General features: G+C 39.6%; 1 protein-coding gene across 3 annotated transcripts in view; it reads left to right on the top strand.

Annotated features, from left to right (window-relative positions):
• ITPR2 (inositol 1,4,5-trisphosphate receptor type 2) overlaps positions 1-22,960 on the top strand; it is a 559,320-nt gene that overhangs the window by 309,329 nt on the left and 227,031 nt on the right. For all 3 annotated transcript variants that reach the window (XM_043440936.1, XM_043440938.1, XM_043440939.1), the window contains one exon: positions 2,185-2,293. In XM_043440936.1, coding sequence (XP_043296871.1) covers positions 2,185-2,293 — 109 coding nt within the window. The remainder of the gene's footprint in view (positions 1-2,184; positions 2,294-22,960) is intronic.

Raw genomic sequence — 22,960 nt, 5'->3', positions numbered from 1 at the left:
ACTTCCTGTATGCCATTGTTTGCCAGGTCATGGCTGTTTTATTTCTGTATTGCTTCTTAGACCTTTTCCCCATCGTGTGCCCTGTTCATCTCTTACTGTTCTCATGCTTCCATGCCCTTGTTCCCACTGCCATCTTTTTAACAGGTAGGCAGGATCATACAGCTCCTTTAACACAGTGGTTCTCTATTTTCTATAAATTCCAGACTCTTTAGCATAATATTCCCAGTTCTTTCTTTTCAGACTGCACTTTTTACACTCTCCTTTTCCATGTCTTTAACTGTCAGCTGGCAGTTAGAGTATACTTATTTCCTGGACATGACATCAGCTTTTCTGTGTCTGCCCTTTTTTTCATTCCCTTTGAAATCACTTCTCTCCACTGTTTCCTGCCAGGTGAAATCTTCATAGTTAAATGTTACATTGTTTCTGAAACCTTCTCTGGTGAGCCCTAGGCAGCTCCCCTACAAAATGTAATGGCTTCTTTGTCCAATTTATGGCTTTTGCCTTTCTCTCTGCTCTAACTTCGTATAAGACACAGCTGTGTATAACTTAGGACTCCCTTCATCAGTGAAGGGATGTCCTGTCTCCACAGAGTGGTGCTTCAAAATTTTGACTCGAGGTCAGGTTCAATTCAGTTCAGTTCAGTCACTCAGTCATGTCCGACTCCTTGTGAACCCATGGACTGCAGCACGCCAGGCTTCCCTGTCCATCACCAACTCCGGAGCTTGCACAAACTCATGTCCATTGAGTCAGTGATTCCATCCAACCATCTCATCCTCTGTTGTCCCCTTCACCTCCTGCCTTCAATCTTTCCCAGCATCGGGGTCTTTTCCAATGAGTCAGTTCTTTGCATCAGGTGGCCAAAGTATCGGTGTTTCAGCTTTAGCATCAGTCCTTCCAATGAATATTCAGGACTGATTTCCTTTAGGATGGACTGATTTGATCTCCTTGCAGTCCAGGGGACTCTCAAAAGTCTTCTCCAACACCACAGTTCAAATGCATCAATTCTTTGGTGCTCAGCTTTCTTTATAGTCCAGCTCTCACATCCATACATGACTACTGGAAGTCAGATAGACTCGGTCTATTTCCAGACCCCACAACTTAACAATTGTATAACCAGAGGCAAGTTGCTTTACCTCTTTGGGTCTCTGTTTTCTCATTAGCAAAATTAGCCTGTTAATAGAACCTAACATATGACTTTGGCTTGCTGTGAGGATAAGTGGAGAAAATTCATGGAAAGTGCTCATACCTCATGCTGACACTTAATAAGCTCTGACTAGCCTCTATCTAGTGAAAGCTCACTTTTCCTTGGGGCTCTGTCCCACAGGATTCCCGTTATGTCACTGAAATCAGATCATTCCATTATATTCTACATGGTTTTGTTTTTTTTCTAGGAGGACATATCTCATGGGGTTGTTTTGAGAACCAGCTTTTTAACAACATGAGCTGTATGTGCTAAGCTGTAAATTCTGATTCTCAGCATCTTATTTGATTCTGAGTTCTTGGAGATGTTATATAACTGTGACCTCAAATATTTCTCTTGACAGAACTCCGCTGCAGAGGTCACCACTGTAAAATTAATTAGAATCTTTGCCCAAATTATAGCAAAAATAGTAAATGGATAGACTATCTTGAATTTACTTTTTTTTTTTGCTTCTAATCACAAAAACTGCCAATTTATACCAAGCCCTAGCAGTGAAAAATAGCAGTTATTATTAATGGAAACTGGAAAGCATCCCATTAATGCTAAGGCTCCAATGTTGTATGCTGCTATTATATAGTTAATATGATATACTACATGGAAAATAATATAGTATGGCACAATATAATAAAGTGTACTATATTGCAAATATTCATATTTCTTTCCTAATAAACTTGTTTTAGTTCACATGATAGACTTGAAGATAATCATTGTTTCATTGGTCTCTTTAGAGTATTGTATCCCACTAAAAGTATGTTACCTGAATAAACTTGAGAAGCACTGGGGTATACTGACTATAAAGCAGAAGTTTTATAATACAAAGTTTATAAGCTGGAGTATAATTTTAAAATTTTGATGACATGTATCTAGTTTACTTTGTACTCTAAAATAATGGTGTGATTATTTTTTCCCTCTGGTATATGATGCTATTATATTAGCTTAAAGAGAAATTACTGTCCTGTTAAGGCTTAATGTTTTGTTTTAAGGTTGATTAACCATACAAAGAAACTGATGGAAAAAGAAGAAAAATTGTGCATTAAAATTCTTCAGACTTTACGAGAAATGCTAGAGAAGAAAGACAGCTTTGTGGAAGAGGTATTTAAAATTTCTTCTTGCTATTTGAAAATATAATTTCTAGAGTACTATAATGAATAAATTACAATAGGCTATTATTATATGATTGTATTACATATTAATAGTGTGTGTACTTTGAGTTTTTATGTTATTCATCTCTTAATGTTTACTTTTGATTTGAGAAGTAACTAAGATTAGAATGGCTCAAGTATTTGGTTTATTTGTTGTTATTATATTTTGTCATGAATATGTATACTTTTCTCATATAGTGTTAATGGACCAAATGATCTTTTTTAAGCATTATTAAGGTTTTGTACAAAGTTCTGCTGTGAATTTAAATGGTCTGTGCATTTTGGAATATGTTGATTTTTCATTGTACATATATGTTCATGTCATTTTCTATAATATTATGCCCAGTATTATAAAATAATACTTTTTTAAATAAATGGAACTGTAAGTTTCTATTCTTAACTATGCTAAATGTTGCACAGATGATTTTCAGGGAATATCAACTTATAGATAATAATTGTCAGTCTGTTATTAAAAATGACAGCTCAGGTGCTCATTAAGAGATAGCTGGCAGCATGTTTAATACCCAAGGTAATACACTTAAATATAAAATATAAATCTAATGTAGGTTTTTTTTAGCTAACCACCTTTACTATTTACTTTCAGGTATCAAACATAATTTGTAACATGCTCCTTAATAATTTTTTGTTCTGTTTCTGTAAATATTAATTATCTGGTATGTTTAAAAATGGAAAGATTTTATTTTTATTTATGTATATGCTATCTAATTCCAAAAAGATTGTAGTGGTAGATTTTTTCTTAACATATTTTGGTAGAAAAGAATTGCAGTGGAGTCTTGGCTATTAATAGAAGGGGGGATAGCTTCAAAATACAACATTTGAATCAGTTGTTTGCTTCAGTAGTCAAAATGACTTCTGCATTGCATTAGTTCTCATCATCCTTTAAACTATATTTGGGAAACATTAATAAAATACAGGTGGTCAATACAGTTTTAATAAATGTTGCTATAGCATAGGACTCAAGAAATATGCTTATAAGTTTGAGTATACGGTATGTTCTTAAAAACGGTACATAGAGTTCCTTGGGACTTTTTGTTTCTTTCTCCTTTGGTTCTCCAAACTATTGCTGTAGATTGTTTGATATTGGCTGAAGTATCAGATCCTAAGGTAGAAAAAATGAGGTCATATGAATTTTTTACAGACGAGTGAAGTTTATGATAACAGTTAGTTGTGCTTAATGGAAGATATGTGATAAGCCTTCAATTTTATATAATAAATGATTATTGAATTACTATAAAGGAAACTAGGAAAGAAATCAGGCAAGATTTTACTGTGACTAGTCAGGAGAATTTCAGCACATCTCCCAAACCACTCTAAAATCATTCATGCTGCTATCTCGGTCTCCTCTACACTCCTAGGGCCATGACTAACTCGTTCAGGCTTTCATCTTCTCTTGTCTAGAAAACACCAGTGCCCAGTTCCCTGAGACCTCCTTGAAGGGAGGCAGGGCTGCTGTTTTCGGAGCTCCAAGGACACGTTTCCCATCAAGTATGATGTGAATGGGCCCCCAGGACACGGTCCTCAGGGAAGGGGTCAGCTGAGGCTCTTTAGGCTCATTCACTCGGGCAGCTCACACACATTGTGAGCAACCGTTAAGTGCAGCCCAGTGTCTGGGCACTGGGAAGATGGAGACCCATGGCCCAGCTTACTAGCGGCCACCACGGAGTGCATTTCACATGCTTCTGGGGGCCTGTCAGCGTCTGCAGCGATCACGAGAGCCTTTCGGGAACCTTCAGGGGCTCTGCGCTGCCTGGGTGTTACGGGACCCCCTCTGCCTTTCCCCCCACCTTCCTCATCATTAGCCTCCAGCAGCCTGTCCTACTCAGGGGGCCTGCAGTGTCCTCAGGCTTTTTCAGCACTGAGCCTTCCCAGTATGGAATTGGGATTGTTAAAATACAAAGAAGCCTCAATACCCCCGGTGTTATCTTTGTGAAGGAGCTAATGAGGAATACTTATCAACTGTTTTTGCCACAAGTGATACTTTCTCAATAGAATTAACAAAATACTATGTGCTTCTCTTTTTTTTAATTAATTTATTTTTTATTGAAGGATAATTGCTTTAAGAACTTTGTTGTTTTCTGTCAAACCTCAACATGCATCAGCCACAGGTATACATATATCCCCTCCCTTCTGAACCTCCCTCCCATCTCCCTCCACATCCCACCCCTTTAGGGTGATACAGAGCCCCTGTTTGAATTTCCTGAGCCAGACAGAAAATTCCTGTTGGCTCTCTATTTTACATATGGTAATTAAGTTTCCATGTTACTCTTTCCATACATCTCACCCTCTCCTCCCCTCTCTCCATGTCCATAAGTCTATTCTCTATGTCTGTTTCTCCATTGTTGCCTTGTAAATAAATTCTTCAGTACCATTTTTCTAGATTCTGTATATATGCATTAGAATATGATATTTATCTTTCTCTTTCTGACTTACTTCACTCTGTATAATAGGTTCTAGGTTCATCCACCTCATTAGAACTGACTCAAATGCATTTCTTTTTATGGCTGAGTAATATGTGTATATGTGTAAATGTACCACAACTTCTTTATCCATTCATCTGTCAATGGACATCTAGGTTGCTTCCATAGTGCCTCTCTTTGTATCTGGGTATTTAGATTGTAAATACCTGGGTATTTAGTATCCTTTGGTATCCATTATTATCCACTGTATCTGGGTATTTGGTCCAAGCTCATTGGTTTATAGATGCTGTCACTGAGACCCAGAGGGGTAGTGATTTACCCAAGGTCACACAGCAGGGCCAAAACCAGAACCAGCCAAAACCAGGGCTCCTTCCGCTCTGCCTAATCTTATTTATCAGATCACAGACAACTTTTACAAATGATGTATATCACTATTAGGAAAGATTAGTATATTTTGTCCAACATGTTTGAGGAGCTGGATTTTAAGTCATAAGCAGACAGAATATAGTAGAATGTAATATCCAAAATAGCTAAAAGCTTAGAAACCTAGAATTAAACATTAAGGAATATGGAAATTAACTTAGAAAGAAAAACCTAAAAGAGACTTATATAAATATCATTTCTTAATTTCTGTGTCTGTTAAAGATAGAATAGAAATAGATGAGAGAATTCTAGATCTTAGTCAGCATTTTAATTCTAAATGTTGTAGAGTGAGAAGTATTTCTACTAGTGTAAGGAGAAGACTTTTCTCCCTATATGAAATTTTTAGAAAGCATATTGGATCTAGAATGATTCAGATACCTCTGCTGGGAAAGAGACAGCAGTGGACAATCTCTGCATGTTGTCAGTTGGCCCATGTTACATGGCTGGTGCTTCCTTTTCTGTGCCAGTGGAGAGGACCTAAAGGGCCCACCAGTCTGGATGAAATGGCCTTGGGTGGCAGATTCAGAAACTGGTCAAAGCCATTATTTTACAACTTATTATGTATTTTCAGAAAAAAATCCTGATTATCTGTCCTGGGATAACAGGTGGTTGTGTTTTTGTTACTATGTTAGTTTCCTCTTTGTTATTGCTGTTCAGTCAAAGTCGTGTCTGACTCTGCAACCCCATGAACTGCAGCACGCCTGGCTTCCCTGTCCATCACTGTCTCCTGGAGTTGGCTCAGATTCATGTTCACTGAGTCGGTGATTCCATCCAACCATCTCATCCTCTGTTGTCCCCTTCTCCTCTTTCCCTCAGTCTTTCCCAGTATCAGGGTGTTTTTCAGTGAGTCAGCTCTTCACATCAGATGGCTGCAGTATTGGAGCTTCAGCCTCAGTCCTTCCAATGAATATTCAGGGTTGATTTCCTTTAGGATTGGCTGGTTTGATCTTTTTGCTGTCCAAGGGACTCTCAAGAGTCTTCTCAATCACCACAGTTCGAAAGCATCGATTCTTTGGCGCTCAATCTTGTTTATGGTCCAACTCTCAGATCCATACATGACTACTAGAAAAGCCATAGTTTTGACTGTATGGACTTTTGTTGGCAAGGTGATGTCTCTGCTTTTTAATATACTGTCTAGGTTTGTCATAGCTTTTTTCCAAGGAGCAAACATCTTTTAGTTTCATGGCTGCAGTCACTGTCCGCAGTGGTTTGTAGCCCAAGAAAGTAAAATCTGTCACTGTTTCCACTTTTTCCCCTTCTGTTTGCCATGAAGTGATGGCACCAGATGCCACGATCTTTGTTTTTTGAATGTTGAGTTTTAAGCCAGCTTTTCACTCTCCTCTTTCATCCTTATTTATCAAGTGGCTCATTAGTTTACAACCCACGTGTTTATTATCTTACAGTTTTGGAGGTTGAATTTAACATCAAAATGTCAGTTGAATTCTTTTTGGAGGCTCCAGGAGACAATTCATTTTATTTGCCTTTTTGAGCTTCTAGGGGCCTCCTGCACTCCTTGGCTCATGGCTGCTTCTGTCTTCAAAGCCAGCAGCTGTAGTGTCTTCAACACCCTTCCCCCGCCCCGCCCCCACCAGCCTTATTTGTCTCTCTCTCTTTCTCACACACACACAACACACACACACACACAGACATATACACAAAGAAAGACTCCATTGTTATATCCCCCACTCTTATTCTTGCCCTCCTGCCTTCCTCTTATAAGGACACTGTGATTACACTGGAGCCAGCTAGATAATCCTGTATAATCTTCCCATGCAAGATCCTTAACTTAATCACACCTGCAAAATTCCTTTACCAAGTAAGGTGACAGTCCCAGGTTTTTGTTGCTAGGGCATAGACATCTTTGGGAGGGCCATTACCCAATCTGTCACAATGATCTTTTTACTGGAGAGCTTACCTATGGCTGATTAAAATGTAGGGCAATTTAAATGTGAATGAACATGACAAAAATTGCTTTGAATTTGTAGCATTTTGCTGTTTTCAAAGCACTGTAAAATATTTTGCTACCTTTCAGCAGCTCTAGGACGTATATAGAACAGGAGGCAGTAGCTCCAGGTTTGTAACATGGAGAGGCTCAGAGAACTGAATTGCACTGTCACATAGTTTAGCTAGGACCTGGCTGCCTACCAATCAGCTGGATGTCTACTGTCTGTATAGTGAAGCATTCCCAAGAGATCTCTCAGAATTAAATCAAAACAGAAAACTCACACCAGGGTTTTTCACATGAGCTATCTTAATGTTGCTCCACATCCCTGTGGCTCAGTAGTAAAGAACCCGTCTGCCAATGCAGGAGACCGGAGTTCGATCGCTGGGTTGGGAAGGTCCCCTGGAGAAGGAAATGGCAACCCACTCCAGTATTCTTACCTGGGAAATCCCATGGACAGAGGAGCCTGGTCAGCTTTAGTCTGTGGGGTTGCAAAAGAGTCAGAAACAACTTAACAACTAAGCAACAACAGTAACATCGTAATGTTACCTTTGGGACTTCATTTATTTAAATTTAATACTGTAAAAGAAAATCTCCATTTTCATTTTGTTTCTTTTGTCTCTGATACTAGAAGTGTGTGTGTCTGTGTGTTCATAGTGGTGAAAATTTAAAAATAGAGCAGTGAAGTAAAGTTGCTTCATGGTTGAAACAGATGTCCTTAAAGCAATTTTGGACTTCAAGACCATAGTTTTCTGATTTTATTAGCCCTCTCTATATGAAATATTAAGGAAAATCTTCATGTAACTACATTTTTCTGGTATTTAGTCGATTTTAAAAACGTATTCAATTTATAATCCCTTTGATCATAATTCCTAAATTAATTTTACTGAATATTTTTCCTTGCTTTATGTTCCTTTGTGCCAGAGGCTTAGAGAGAAGATGTGGGTGGTAATATCCTGAAGATTTCAAATAGAATAATACAAGTAAATGAAAATTTAATTTTCTATTAGGCAAGCCTCTGTGAAACCCACTGATCATCTGTGTACCATTTGTTACAAGTGACAATGCTTATTTTTATTGAAGGTTAAAACATGCGAATTGTATATTAAAATCCCTGAAATAGGGAGTTAGCTGAGTTTTATAAAAATTTTATAAAGTTTTGTTTGTTTAGGTGATTCTGGTAGAAAAGCAAAAAAGTTACAAAGGTTATATGTAAGGTCCCTGAAAGCTCAGTGTTCCTTTGGGATGGGTTCCATTTGAAAGGATCCTGTTAGGTAACAATAGCAGGTGTGTTTATTTGTACTTTAAAAAAATATGATGTTGGAAAATGTGTGTAGGGAAAGAGAAGGGAAGGAATGTTTTTAAAATGGCTTCAGGGCAGTGTGATTTCTAATATTCTCTATCCTCGACGCCATGTTCTACTCTTATTTCGGTTGTGGAGGTGGAAGCGTTAGTCACTCAAGTCATATCTAGCTCTTTGCGACCCCGCAGACTGTGTCCCACCAGGCTCCTCTGTCTGTGGAATTGTCCAGGCAAGAATACTGGAGTGGATAACCATGTTCTTCTCCAGGGGATCTTCCCAACCCAGGGATCAAACCTGGATCTCTTTCATTGCAGGCAGATTCTTTAGCATCTGAGCCACCAGAGAAACCCTTTTATTTCTGTGACTCCACCACAAAATAGAAATGCCTGTTAGGAAGTGTGCACTTTTGAACAGCATGGCTTAATTTAGCACCACACCTGAGTTTTGTGTACTTCAAAGTGTTTTAAGTCCAGGTCTGAGTAAGGTCTACCTGAGGTGGTCAGGAGATAGAGCTGTATGGGTGGGATGGAGCTGGATGGTCGAGATGCCAAGCAGGAAATAGTGAGAACTGTGTTCAGAGGATAGGTTTGGCTTGAAGGACTTTTTTTTTTTTTTGGTCGGTTTTCTTCATCTTATGCTCTTCAGTATATATTTTCATTAAGATTTATAGAGCATTAGAAATTATTTCTCTCATAAAAGGGAGAAATATATGAATAATAAATAGTAAAGATGTTTATAAGATCTGATCCTCAATATATAAAATTCGTAGCTTCTGTCCTGTAGAATTGGAAAAGATAAGGAGCCCTGAAAATATTCCCTGATAGCCTGTGGATCTGGTGATTTACAGTCTCTTTCCTTACATTGTAGTCAAAGAAGTTGACCTATTTAGAATGCCAATCATAATTTCCTCTGTGAGTATATTCATATCCACTTGTAAGTTATACTGACAATACATAAAATCTACAGGACAACAAAGATGTTTAGTCAAGTTCAATATTCTTCAAATTTTCAGGTTTGAAATGCTATATATTCCTAGACTATTTTTGCGAAGGAATCTAGAATCCACTTCTACTCTGGTATAGTTTTAAATGCTTGTTTTTATAAAGTGATGATTGCTAGCATTTATTTGGGAGCTCACTAAAAACCAGATGCTATTCCTGATCCTTTGTATGTATTATCTTATTTAACCTTTAACTCTTTGTCATCCATAGTATTAAGTATTTTATCTCTCTTTAATAAATAAATAAAGAAAGAATAGCGAACCCATGGACTATAACCCGCCAGGGCCCTCTGTCCATAGAATTCTCCAGGCAAGAATACTGGAGTGGTAGCCATTCCCTTTCCCAGGGGATCTTCCCAACCCAGGGATCAAACCCAGGTCTCCTGCCTTGCAGGCAGACTCCTTACCATCTGAGCCACTAGGGAAACGTTATTAAAAATCAGATCCCATTCCTGACCCTTTGTGTGTATTATCTTATTTAATCTTTAACTCTTTGTCATTGAAGTTCCCTGGTGGGTCAGTTGGTTAAGGATCTGCCTGCAATGTGGGAGACCCAGGTTTGATCCCTGGGTTGGGATGGTCCCCTGGAGAAGGGCATGGCAACTCATTCCAGTATTCTTTCCTGGAGAACTCTGTGGAGAGAGGAGCCTGGTGAGCTACAGTCCATGGGGTCACAAAGAGTTGGACATGACTGAGCAACTAATACTTTCACTTACTTTGTTTGGTAGTATTACACTTCGCTTACTGATGTGGAAACCAAAGTATATAGTGTAAGTAGGTGAAGAGAGCTGGTATTGCACCCAAACATTTTGGCTTCTAAGGTCTTAACAAGATGCTAGAGCCAAACAGATGATACAACTTAGAATCACAGCTCTTCTATTTTCTCAGATATTCACCTAAATAAAATGAAAAGCTTTTTAGTTTTGTTCTTGATACAAATTTGTATGCATGTGTGCTGGAAAGCATAAAGCATTGATTCCATGAGCTGCTGAGGAAAGGCTTGAAGATTTTAGATTGAGCTGTTTGGGAACAATGTGATGCAAGAGCTGTGCAGATTTTTAAGATTATTTTTAATAGACCTATATCAGAGCTTCCCAAGCCCCATCCTGTGATCATGTCTGAGTTGCTAGTAGCCTGAATATTATATAGAGAAGTCCCAAGCAATGCTTATAAGATGACATGGTAGATAGCCTCTTGTGGAAATGTGGCATTCAACAAACAACATAGCATCTAATTGAGAGCTGTGATCTTTATGAATGCCCAGGTGGGATAGGTGATATTTACACACTGAACAATGATGACAGACGGAGCTTCTTGGTTTGAAAGTTGGTATCTGGATTGATATGGAATAAAGATCTTCAAGAAAGGATGCTTTGAGTTATTTTCAAGATACCTTTAACTCAAAAATTTACTGAGTTAACTAGATCTTATTTTTTTCTTCAGCAGGGAAAAAAATCATTGTAATTAATCTTTTGTTTCTGATTTTTAAAAGCAGCAAAAAGAGTGTCAGAAAAATACCAAGGAACTTCACTCCTACATCAAATATGCAGACTTGTCAGTCCCAGCAGTAATTACATTGTTGCAAATTTATAAATTGTATCAAACTCCTCTTATTGTAAGAGTCTGCAGAATTATTCACCTTCTATAAATATGCTCATTTCATGTTTTTAGGAGGCAGATAAACAAATTATGTAGAGTTGTTACATAAAGTGCACTGTAGCTTAAGAATTGTTTTGCTAAGGAAAAATAAATTTCAGTTTTAGCATCAGATGCATTTTGTAGAACTTTAAAAACATACATTTTGGAGGTGAGTGAAGTTTTCCCCCTATATTCTAATATTTTTTAAAGCTAGATACAGTAAATGATGTTATTTATAAACCTTTTGTACTGCCATTCCTATATTGTGAGGGCGTATGTATGTGTGTATTGTGTTTTAACTAGGTAGATTTCTAAATGGTTAGAAATATGAAAATATGTTGATGTCTCCTTACAGTAAGAGATCTGTTTTAGAAATATAATTAGTATACTCTTACCCTTTGGAGTTTTTGTTTTATATTTTTATAGGGGCAGAAAGACTTTTAGCATTAAGGTTGGTGCAAAGGAAACTTTTAGAAATTTTAGAACTTTTAGAAATTTACTCCAGTTGCTGGGCTGGCTTGGCCACTTCAAGCCAGCTTGGCTGGCTATCAGAGTGATATGTTTATCAGATTTATTCATCATTGTACCTTTATTGCAAAACTTATAAAGTTCTGAAATACATCTTGACTTTACTCTCCCACTTAAAACTCTGACAATAACTTCACTGCCTCAATGATTTTTGAGTTAAGCTTTGATTCTGTAGAGATCAATGACTGAAAGATCATGTTGAAAATATTATCAGTACTCAAAAATTAGCCAATTATTTGGTAGTTAATGGTTGTATGTGAAAAATGATATTGGGATTAAAAAATAAACATGGATTACATAAAAAGTTTAAAAAAAACAAAAAGAACAAAAGAAAAAAGTAAGGTTAATGTATTACTAAATTATTGTGTTAATTATTTATAATTAACTCTAATGTAAACTCTTTTTCAGGATGCATTCCATGATTAGTTTCTTTTAACTTCATATTTTCTAGTTTATAATCATTTAAGTACTTATAAAATCATCTGGTCTTGTTACATCCTTCCTAAGTCGTTTCAGTTGTGTCTGCCTCTTTGTGACCCTATGGACCATAGCCCACCAGGCTCCTCCATGGGATTCTCCAGGCAAGAGTACTGGAGTGGGTTGCCATGCCCTCTTCCCAAGGATCTTCCCGACACAGGGATTGAATCTGCATCTCCTATGTCTCCTGCACTGGTAGGCAGGTTCTTTAGTGTAGACCTTTTATTATCTTGCCATTTGAATGATGTGTGTTGTTACTTTTAAATAAATTAGGAACTCCTTGAGGACAGGTCTGATAGATGTGATGAAGAAATGACCCGAAGACCTTTCAGAGATTCTCTAAGGGTCTAGTTCTGTATTTATCCCAGTCCCACTCCACATGTCATAAGCATTGTGCTGCTGGGTACAGAGATGGGTGATCTTATTCACTGCAGTGTTCCCCGTGGCGCACGGTCATTGTTCAGTGTTTGTGAACTGACATTTCTACACAGTAGAAATAGATGTTAGTGACTGTCTGCTTGTACAACATGTTGCCCTTCACTAGTCACATCCAAGAAGTGGGTTCTAGAAGTATCACTTCACATTCTAATTTGCATCTCTTTGTCACCCAGGAAGGTTTCTTGGTACTTGATACACCTGCAGGGTTGGGCCAGCCGCAAGGAGATCTCCATACATTCTTTTTTTTTTTTTTAAGGTTTTTTTTTTTCATTTATTTTTATTAGTTGGAGGCTAATTACTTCACAACATTGCAGTGGGTTTTGTCATACATTGACATGAATCAGCCATGGAGTTACATGTATTCCCCATCCCGATCCCCCCTCCCACCTCCCTTTCCACCCTGGAGTGGGTTGCCACTTCCTTCTCCAGGGCATCTTCCCAGCCCAGGGATCAAACCTGTGTCTTCTGCATTGGAGGGTGGATTCTTTACCACTGAGCCACCTGGGAAGCCTGTAACTAGCTTTACGGCCCACTAACCAATTGCTCTCAAGCAGCATCAGGATCTCCTGCCATGGGACAAAATTGGTGTTTGAAACTGTTCTGCTGTTACCACGGTAACAAGAAAGTGGGATGTAAAGGCTTGAAGCAGATTGGGCCTGAGACATTTTACTTTTTCTGTCTGATGCTTTCATCTCCGGACAGGTGCTCACAGAGGAAATATCTGACTTAGTATATGAGACACTAAAACCACATTATTGCTGTTGCTGTTATTTAACTATCATTGATTGTGCATCTCTAGAGAAACTATTTGCAAAATAACAGTGGGTCTCTGGGCACTTGGAGCCTCACAGTACCTCTCTGAGGTAGGCAAATATTTTTTAATTTCCATTGAATGGATAAGACTGAGGCCCCAGTGGGGAAATGATCTGGTCACAATCACAGATTTGTCAGTGACAGAGCTAGGGATATGAATCAAGGAGTTCTGATTCTACTCTGTATGTGATGCTTCTCCACATGGTAAGAAATCAGATAATGCTGGAGAAAATAAATGACCATTTACATGTGATTTTACCTTTTGAAACCCTCTTTTAGGCTTTCACTTCTTTTACTGCCTCTAGAAACCTGGAGAGTTCAAGCAATCTTAAAAAAAATAAAAAGGGAAAATGTATTTTCATTCTTTTTTAGGTACATGCTCTAAATGATAGTAACATAAATAACTTCTGTGGTGTCTGTTGTTCTTGTTGTTGTTTAGTCACTAAGTCACGTTCTACTCTTTTGTGACCCCGTGGACAGTAGTAGCCTCCCAGGGTCCTCTGTCCGTGAAATCTCACAGGCAAGAGTACTGGAACAGATTGCCATTTCCTTCTCTGGGGCATCTTCCCAATCCAGGGATCAAACCCGCATCTCCTGCAATGGCAGGTGGAGTTTTTATCGCTCAGTCACCAGGGAAGCCCTCTATGGTGTTTATTATATAATAAAAGTCAGGTGCTTGTATAAATGCCCCACAACGTTAATTCGTTTAATCCTCATAACAACACATTGAGAAAACTATAGACCAGAAAGGTTATGGAGCTTGCCCAAGGTCACAAGTGAAAAAATGGTGGAACCAGGATGAAAACTCAGGTCTTCTGGCTCCAGAGCCCAGGTTTGCAATCACTGTGGGAGACTGCCTTTCATTCTAGTCTGGCATCAACTTACAGAGCCCTAAGAATGTCACTCATGGCTGTCAGAGGAAAACTGTTTTCTTGTTTCAAGTAACACAAACTACCTTAAGGTATTTCTTCTCGTGTTTAATGATTCTGAACAGCTACCATTTGCTGATTTCTTCAGGGTAGGCTCCATTTCTGCGCATTCCATCTGGTGCTTGAAAATCTTAAGCATTTTTGGATGTGTCTGGGTTACTTAAAACAGAGCAGCATACAACATTTAGAATATTTGCAGATTGCTCAGTGTGATGTCAGGTTTATCTTTTCTCAGTTGTTTGTAGCCTTTGGCTGAGTTTTTAATTAAAACTCAAATTACAGACTATACCAGTTCTATAGTCATGGAATAGGGAAAACAGACGTGATGTGTTAATGAACTCAACCTGGCAGCTTGGTTTAATGAGTTGGTGGCACACACACACACACAAATCTAAATGGGGGCACGTGACAGTTAAAGTCAAATCGAATGCTTATAGTTAATATCAGATACAGGGAATAATATTGATGTACTTGTAAATTCCCATCCCAGGAATTGAGTCTGTTTCCTCTTCTCTCAAAATGCCAGAGTACATTCATATAGTAACCAGAGATGTACATACCAGCAGGTATGTGATCACCAGAAGTAATCTCATACTTGGGCATACCTTTGAGAAGCGTGCTCTCTTTAGGCTTCTCACCATCTTCCACCATGGAGCATGCACTTATTTATTCATTTATCATATGTAGAGTCAGCTGAGATTCCCCGTCCCCTTGGCAGAGTTGGATATGACTTCTGGCTATTGGCCGATTGCCCACTCTCTTGAAAGAGATCTTTGATATCAATTCCACATGCTTTTGCCATTCAGGGCACAAAGTGTAAACACTAAGCCCTTCTCCCAGGCCTGGTCCCACTGCTGTCTCCATGGCGTTGCCTGTCTCCTTGCCCTGAACCTGCTACTCCTCTCCTCCTTGGGCGCCCAGGCTCTCCCTCTCTTCTGTCCCCCCTCAGCAGATGCTCCTGTGTCCTTATCTTCTCCTATAAGTGTTCCCTCCACCTCCTTTTTTAAAAAAAATTTTTATTGATTTATTTGTTCGTCTATTTCTTTATTATGGAAGTTTAGTTGATTTACAATGTCATGTTAATTTCTGCTATACAGCACAGTGATAAAGTTATACATACATTTTTTTCATATTCTTTTCCATCATGGTTTATCCCAGGATATTGAATATAGTTCCCTGTGCAATACAGTAGGACCTTGTTGTTTATCCATCCTATATATAATAGTTTTCATCTGCTAACTCCAAATTCTCAGTCATCTCCCACCTTCTTGCTTTGTTTATTTATTTTTCATTTTATTTACTTGACTGCACTGGGTCTTTGTGGCAGCACGCAGTATCTTGTTTCTTGACCAGGGATTGACTCCAGACACCCTGCATTGGGAGCCCAGAATCCTATCCACTGGACCACCAGGGGAGTCCCCCACTTTCTTGCTTTAATCAAGAGTCTCTTTCCCTGAAGCCACCCCTCTTTCTCAGCAATTCTGTGGATTAGAGATTTTCTCTCATACCCAGTATGTGAAGAGGCTTTGTGGTCTTGCTGTTTCTCTTGGTTATTTCTAGACTGATTCATCTGCCATCTTTTAAAATCTATAGCTCTTTGAGGTTCAGACCCTCTGACTCAATCACCCTGGCTTTGCCAGCATTCCAGTCCCCGCCCCCACCTTCCCTGCCTTTCATCTCTCCAATGTTTTGGAACCTGGCTTTCATTCCATGTCTCTACCCCCAGACCTACCGTCATTGTGTTGCAGGAAGGGAGACCCCTCCTTGGGCCCAAAAGTGGGCTCTTATCTAACACCAGAAAATGAATTGTCAGAGGAGACACATGTGCTGACAAAGGAAGAGATTTTATTGGTGCCTGGGAAGAGAGCAAGAGGGTAGGGGAACCCAGGAGAACTGCTCTGGCATGTGACTTGCAATATCGGGTTTTATGGTGATGGGATTAGTTTCCCAGTTGTCTCTGGCCAGTCATTCTGATTCAGGGTCCTTCCCGGTGGACCTGAATTAGGGTCCATTGACATTGCTCAGCCAAGATGGATTCCAGCGAGGAGGATTCTGGGAGCTTGGTAAGATGCATGACGTCTCCTTCTGACTCTTCCGGAACTCTTCTGATTGGTGGTGGCCTGTTACCTCTGTGTTCCTTACTAGGACCTCCTGTCATAAAATAACTCACATACATGGTTACTCTAGTGCCTGACCAGGGTGGGCAGCTTCAGACAGTGTGTTTCCCCTAATAAGTGGGGTGACCTGTCTATATGGGCAGCACATTCGGCACTTTGGCCTCTCAGGCCCTTGAGCCCTGCATCTGCACTGAACTTATCCTGTCCACGTCCATCACCCACTTCTTTAGCAACGTTTTGGACATTTTCATCACCAGGAACTGCTTCTTCCCCATGATAGCAAATTCAGACGTCTCGCTGGCTGCCTTGTCCTCTTTCCCATTCAGCTTGTTTATTTAACTACAACCGTTATGACTGTCCTTTGACCTAATCAAAACCATTGACCCCTCCAATTTCCCAGTTGCCCAGCTTGGTCTGTTTGTCTCCTTATTATTTCATGGTCATAAGCCCAACTGCTGAGCAGCTGCTGAAGGAGGGCCACTAACATGGAAGATGGGAGGGTGGTTCCCCATGAGAGAATTGAAATATTGTTGCCAAAAGGTTCCGGAGAAGGATGGCCAGGGAAACCAAAAACAACCAATGGCCATTCCAGTTCCTTCTGCAGTTTGCTTCTTGACAGATTGAGTAGTTTAGATTATTTATTTGCCTGATTTTCTATTCATGTTCCACTGAACTGTGTGTGCCACGTTTTTCCAAATGAAACTGGAATTCTTGGCTCAAAGTTCCCTGACAGAGAAGCTTCTACTTCACTGTGTACACAGGCACGCTGTGTTCTCCAGAATTGAAAAATGGCTGAGGATCTCTTTTCTCAGACTGAGAAAACATATGGACGAGAGTATGCTCCGTCTCGTCATCTGTAGCCTTTTGACAAGACATCTGCTGCAACATTTTTTGCTCTTGGATCACACACTGTTGTTTGCCAATTGTTTTCGTGAATATTAATCTTTGAAATCTTGACTGACGTCTGAGTTGTTCTTTTTGGATTCTTTTCTTCTTTATATGCACCATCTTTAAATAACTGTTGCAATATAATAAAAATAGATTTTTCACAAGAAAAATTCCTATTTTTGAATCAAGGGCTAAAATTTCTAATTCAGTGACATATATGCTTTTTCTTACATTTGAATTCTCCCTCCTTTTCCTGTGCTTAACTAAATGTGTGACCATTGAATTATGCTTCTGCTCTAGTTTTATGAAAAGTTATCTTTCACATCGGCCCTTGAACACCCCTCAGGGAGACTTTGAAGCTCAGATCCACCCACCCTCCCGCCCCCCTGTATTTGGCTGAGTCCCAAGGTTGATAACTACACTCTCTTTGTCTGAAACTATGAACTTGAGAACCAGATCACGTTCTTGAATTGGACTTCGAATAGCCTATTCAAGATGTTCACTAATAGTTTTAATTTCTGTTCACACCTTTGCATGAGAAGATCATTGACAAGGCTGTGATGGGAGATACAATGAGCACATATTTCAGCCCAGAGTCTACCTATTGATTGTCAGTACAGTTTTCCTGGACTTGGGTGGTCTCGTCTGTGCTCTGTTAGTATATGGAAAACAGTGTACATGTTCCACATAGCTTTTTTTTTTTTTTTTCCAGTGGGTTTTGTCATACATTGACATGAATCAGCAATAGATTTACACGTATTCCCCATCCCGATCCCCCCTCCCACCTCCCTCTCCACCCGATTCCTCTGGGTCTTCCCAGTGCACCAGGCCCGAGCACTTGTCTCATGCATCCCACCTGGGCTGGTGATCTGTTTCACCATAGATAATATACATGCTGTTCTTTCGCAACATCCCACCCTCACCTTCTCCCACAGAGTTCAAAAGTCTGTTCTGTACTTCTGTGTCTCTTTTTCTGTTTTGCATAAAGGGTTGTCGTTACCATCTTTCTAAATTCCATATATATCCACATAGCTTTTTAGGCTCATCTTTATTATGCACGATATTCATGGCATGTTTTACTGTTAACTCTGGAGATCATTAATTCAGTCCACTTTAAGTTGATTCTGTGTTACTCAATCAATAAAACATTTTAAAAAGTTTGATTGAAGTATAGTTATTTATAATGTTATGTTCTGCTATATACAAAGTGATTCATATATATGTATTCTTTTTCATATTCTTTTCCATTATGGTTTATCACAGGATACTCAATATAGTTCCCTGTGCTGTACAGTAGGACCTTGCTGTTTATCCATTCCATATTTAATAGTTTGTATCTGCTAATCTCAAAGTCCAGCTCATCCCTCCCCACCTCCCCTCTCACTTGGCAACCACAAGCCTGTTCTCTATGTCTATGAGTTTGTTTCTGTTTAGTAGATAAGTTCATTTGTGTCCTATTGTAGGTTCCACGTATAGGTGATATCACATGGTACTTGTCTTTCTCTTTCTGACTTACTTCACTTTCTCTGAGTCCATCCATGTTGCTGCAAATGGCATTATTTCATCCTTTTTAATGGCTGAGTAGCATTCCATCATAGGTATATACCACATCTTCTTTATTTGTTTATCTGACAGGGGACATGTAGGTTGTTTCCATGTCTTGGCTATTGTGAATAGTGCTGTTATGAACCCTGGGCTGCATGTATCTTTTCAAATTATAGTTTTCTCCAGATATATGCCCAGGAGTGGGATTGCTAGATCATATGGCAACTCTATTTTAGTTCTTTGAGGCACTTCCATACTGAATAAAATGTTTTTTAATCATAAGAATGGAAATTGCTTCATATAGATAACCTGATCTTGAGGTCTGTTAGCAAAGAGTTATCTGTGTGTTAAGCCAGTATGCCCAGCACAGCATGAGCCTCATTTGGAAGGGAACTTATTTGTTTGCAATGCCGTGGGATCATCTCTTCCTTAGTAAACTGCCTGTGTAACATTGAAGTTAATTTGTTTTATAAAATGGCTTAGAAGATCTCTTTACAAGATCTTGAGAGGGATACTGCTTCCTCAGATTTTCATGTGACATTTCCTTTTTCTTATTGTCTAAGCCAGAATGCTCTATTATTAAAGCAGAGTTAACAAATTGGAAGATACTGTAACTCACTGATGTGTGATGAATTTGTTATTTCTTCAGCTCTATCTAGAGTCATGTAAAATTTAGAGTAGAAGAGATTTTTAGATGTTGCTGTCCTAAAGGGTGTGTCAGGGTCTGGGAATATATTTCACAGTTGAGACCAAGCGCGGTTCCCTCTAAGGTCTGTTGGCAAGAGTCAACTGTCCTCAGCTACGTTTAAAGACACACAGCTGGGGAATTCCCTGGTGGTCCAGTAGTTTGGACTCTCTGCTTTCACTGTTCAGGGCATGAGTTTGATCCCTGGTCAAGGGGATAGGATCCCAAAGGCTTCCTGGTGGGGCCAAGGAAAAAGAGAAAAAAAAATAAGTCAGCTCTCCTCGACGTCTCCCATTTCCTGAAAGTAAAAAGAGATCCACATGTTCGCCTACCATCCTGCTGATTCTTGCCAGGGATACTCTCTGGAAAGAGCATACTAAATATCCCTGCTGTGCGTCTATTTTAGGGAGAAAAGAGAATCTCACACAACTTGGGAACCATTCCAGGGTTGGGCCAGAAACTGAGGAGTAGATGAAGGATCCGCCCCAGGGAGGAGGCCTCTGCCGTGGCAGCCAGTGATTCCATGCCATTGAGGATTGGCTGTGTTGATCGTTGTTCCTCTGGGTCATGGATTAGGCACCAGAGAGAAGATTGTTTGGAGCAAAGCCTGGCCTCACTTACACTGTTTGAGTCACAGCACCACACCTCCTGAGAACCTGTCATGAGTTGTCATTCTCTGTGATTTTAAGAAACGAAGAATTGATGTGACGCCACCAGCATTGGTTTTTGTGGGCTGCCGTGATGTCACAAAGTACCACAGACTGGTGAATAGCAGGAATTTATTTTTCCAAAGTTCTGGAGCTGAAATGTCTGACATCAGGGTGTTGGGGCATTTGTTTCTCTCTGAGACCATGAGGAAAGAGCTGTCCAGGTGTGGTGCCTTGCTTTAGATTGCTGTCTTCTCCCTGTCTTTATACGGTCTTCCCTCTGTATACATGTCTGTCCCTGGATTTCCTCTTCATTTAAGGGTACCAGTCATGTTGTATTAAGGCCAGCCCTTTTGTGACCTTGTTTTTTTTAAAGAAATATTACTTGTTTATTTATGTTCAGCTGCACTTGGTCTTCATTGCTGTAAACAGGCTTTCTCGAGTTGTGGCAAGTGGGCACCATTCTCTAGCTGCAGTGCGTATGTGCAGGCTTCTCACTGCAGTGGCTTCTCTTGTGGAGCATGGGCTCTAGATCTTGGGCTCAGTAGTTTTGGCACATGGGTTTAGATGCTCTGTGGCATATGGAGTCTTTACGGACCAGGGATCAAACCTGTGTCCCCTGCATCAGTAAGCAGATTCTCAATCACTGTACCAATAGGGAAGTCCATGACTTGTTTCAATTCCCTTACTTATTTAAAACCCATACATCCAAGTATGGTCCTGTTCTAAGGTAATGGGAGTTAGGACTTTAATTGTAAATTTTGGGGGTTACAATGTGAAGTGAACAATGCAAAGAAATAGAGGAAAACAGTAAAACAGTGAAACAAGAAAGACTAGAGATCTCTTTAAGAAAATTGAGATACCATGGGAACATTTCCTGCTAAGACAGGCACAATAAAGGACAAAAATAGCAAGGACCTAACAGAAGAAGAAGAGATTAAGAAGAGGTGGCATGAATACACAGAAGAACTGTACTAAAAAGCTCCTAATGACCCAGATAACCATGATGGTGTGATCCCTCACCTAGAGCCAGACATCTTGGAATGTGAAGCCAAGTGGGCCTTAGGAAGCATTATTATGAACAAACCTAGTGGAGGTGATGGAATTCCAGCTGAGCTATTTCAAATCCTAAAAGACGATGCTGTGAAAGTGCTGTACTCAATATGCCAGCAAATTTGGAAAACTCAGCAGTGGCCACAGGACTAGAAAATGTCAGTTTTCATTCCAATCCCAAAGAAAGGCAATGCCAAAGAATGTTCAAATTACCATACAATTGCACTCATTTCACATGCTAGCAAGATTATGCTCAAAATCCTTCAGGCTAGGCTTCAGCAGTACCTGAGCAGAGATCTTCCAGATGTTCAAGCTGGATTTAGATAAGGCAGAGAGAGGCACCAGAGATCAAATTGCCAACATCCGTTGGATCACAGAAAAAGCAAGGAAATTAAAAAAAAAAATCTACTTCTGCTTTGTTGACTATGTTAAAGCCTTTGACTGTGTGGACCACAACAAATTGTGGAATATTCTTGAAGAAATGGGAATACCAGACCAACTTACCTGCCTCCTGAGAAACCTGTATGCAGGGCAGGAAGCAACAGTTAGAACTGGACATGGAACAATGGATTGGTTCCAAATTGGGAAAGGAGTACATCAAGGCTGTATATTGTCACCCTGCTTATTTAACTTATATGCAGAGTACATCATGTGTAATGCCGGGCTGGATGACTCACAAGCTGGAATCAAGATTGTTGGGAGAAATATCAATAACCTCAGATATGCAGATGATACCACTTTAATGGCAGAGAGTGAAGAGGAACTAAAGAGCATCTTTAATGAAGGTGAAAGAGGAGAGTGGTAAAGCTGGCTTAAAACTCTACATACAAAAAACAAAGAACATAGTGTTGGATCCCATCACTTCATGGCAAATAGCTGGGGAGAAAGTAGAAACAGTGTCACATTTCATTTTCTTGGGCTCAAAAATCACTGTGGATGGTGACTGTAGCCATAAAATTAAAAGACGCTCCTTAGAAGAAAAGCTGTGACAAACCTAGACAGTGTATTAAGAAGCAGAGACATCACTTTGCCAACAAAGGTCTGTAGAGGCAAAGTGTATTTTTTCCAGTTGTCATGTATGGATGTGAGAGTTGGACCATAAAGAAGCCTGAGTGCCAAAGAATCAATGTTTTCAAACTGTGGTGTAGGAGAAGACTCTTGAGATTCCCTTGCATAGCAAAGAGATCAAACCAGTCAGTCCTAAAGGAAGTCAACTCAATATTCACTGTAAGGACTGGGACTGAAGCTGAAGCTCCAATACTTTGGCCACCTGACTCGAAGAACCGACTCCTTGGAAAAGACCCCGAGGATGAGATTGTTGAATGGCATCACTGACTCAATGGACGTGAGTTTTAGCAAATTCAGGGAGTTGGTGATGGACAGGGAAGCCTGGCATGCTGCAGTTCATGGGGTGGCAAAGAGTCTGACTCGATTTAGCAAATGAACAACAGCAGCAACCTTGGTCTTTAATCTACACATAGATAAGACGTGTTCACATGTTTTCTGAGCTTGATTCTCATTTGGTTGAGGGCAGCCAAAATGCACTGAGCAGATTGCTGGTATTTATAAGCAGAGATTTAGGAGGTTATTTCTAAATATTATTATTTAAGTCAGTCTACACCAACAAAGAAACAGAAAAAGGTGTTTTCTTTCCTCTTGTTTCATATCTTGGATTAATGTTGAAAGAAAACTGTTGATTGGCATAAAAATTCCAGTGATGCTCGGAATTACATGGATAAATGTTTGAGCATAA

Source organism: Cervus canadensis, chromosome 21 (genome assembly GCF_019320065.1).
Source record: "Cervus canadensis isolate Bull #8, Minnesota chromosome 21, ASM1932006v1, whole genome shotgun sequence".
NCBI lineage: Eukaryota > Metazoa > Chordata > Mammalia > Artiodactyla > Cervidae > Cervus > Cervus canadensis.
Note: the sequence above shows the minus strand (reverse complement) of the source record. Positions and strands in the feature narration are given on the sequence as shown.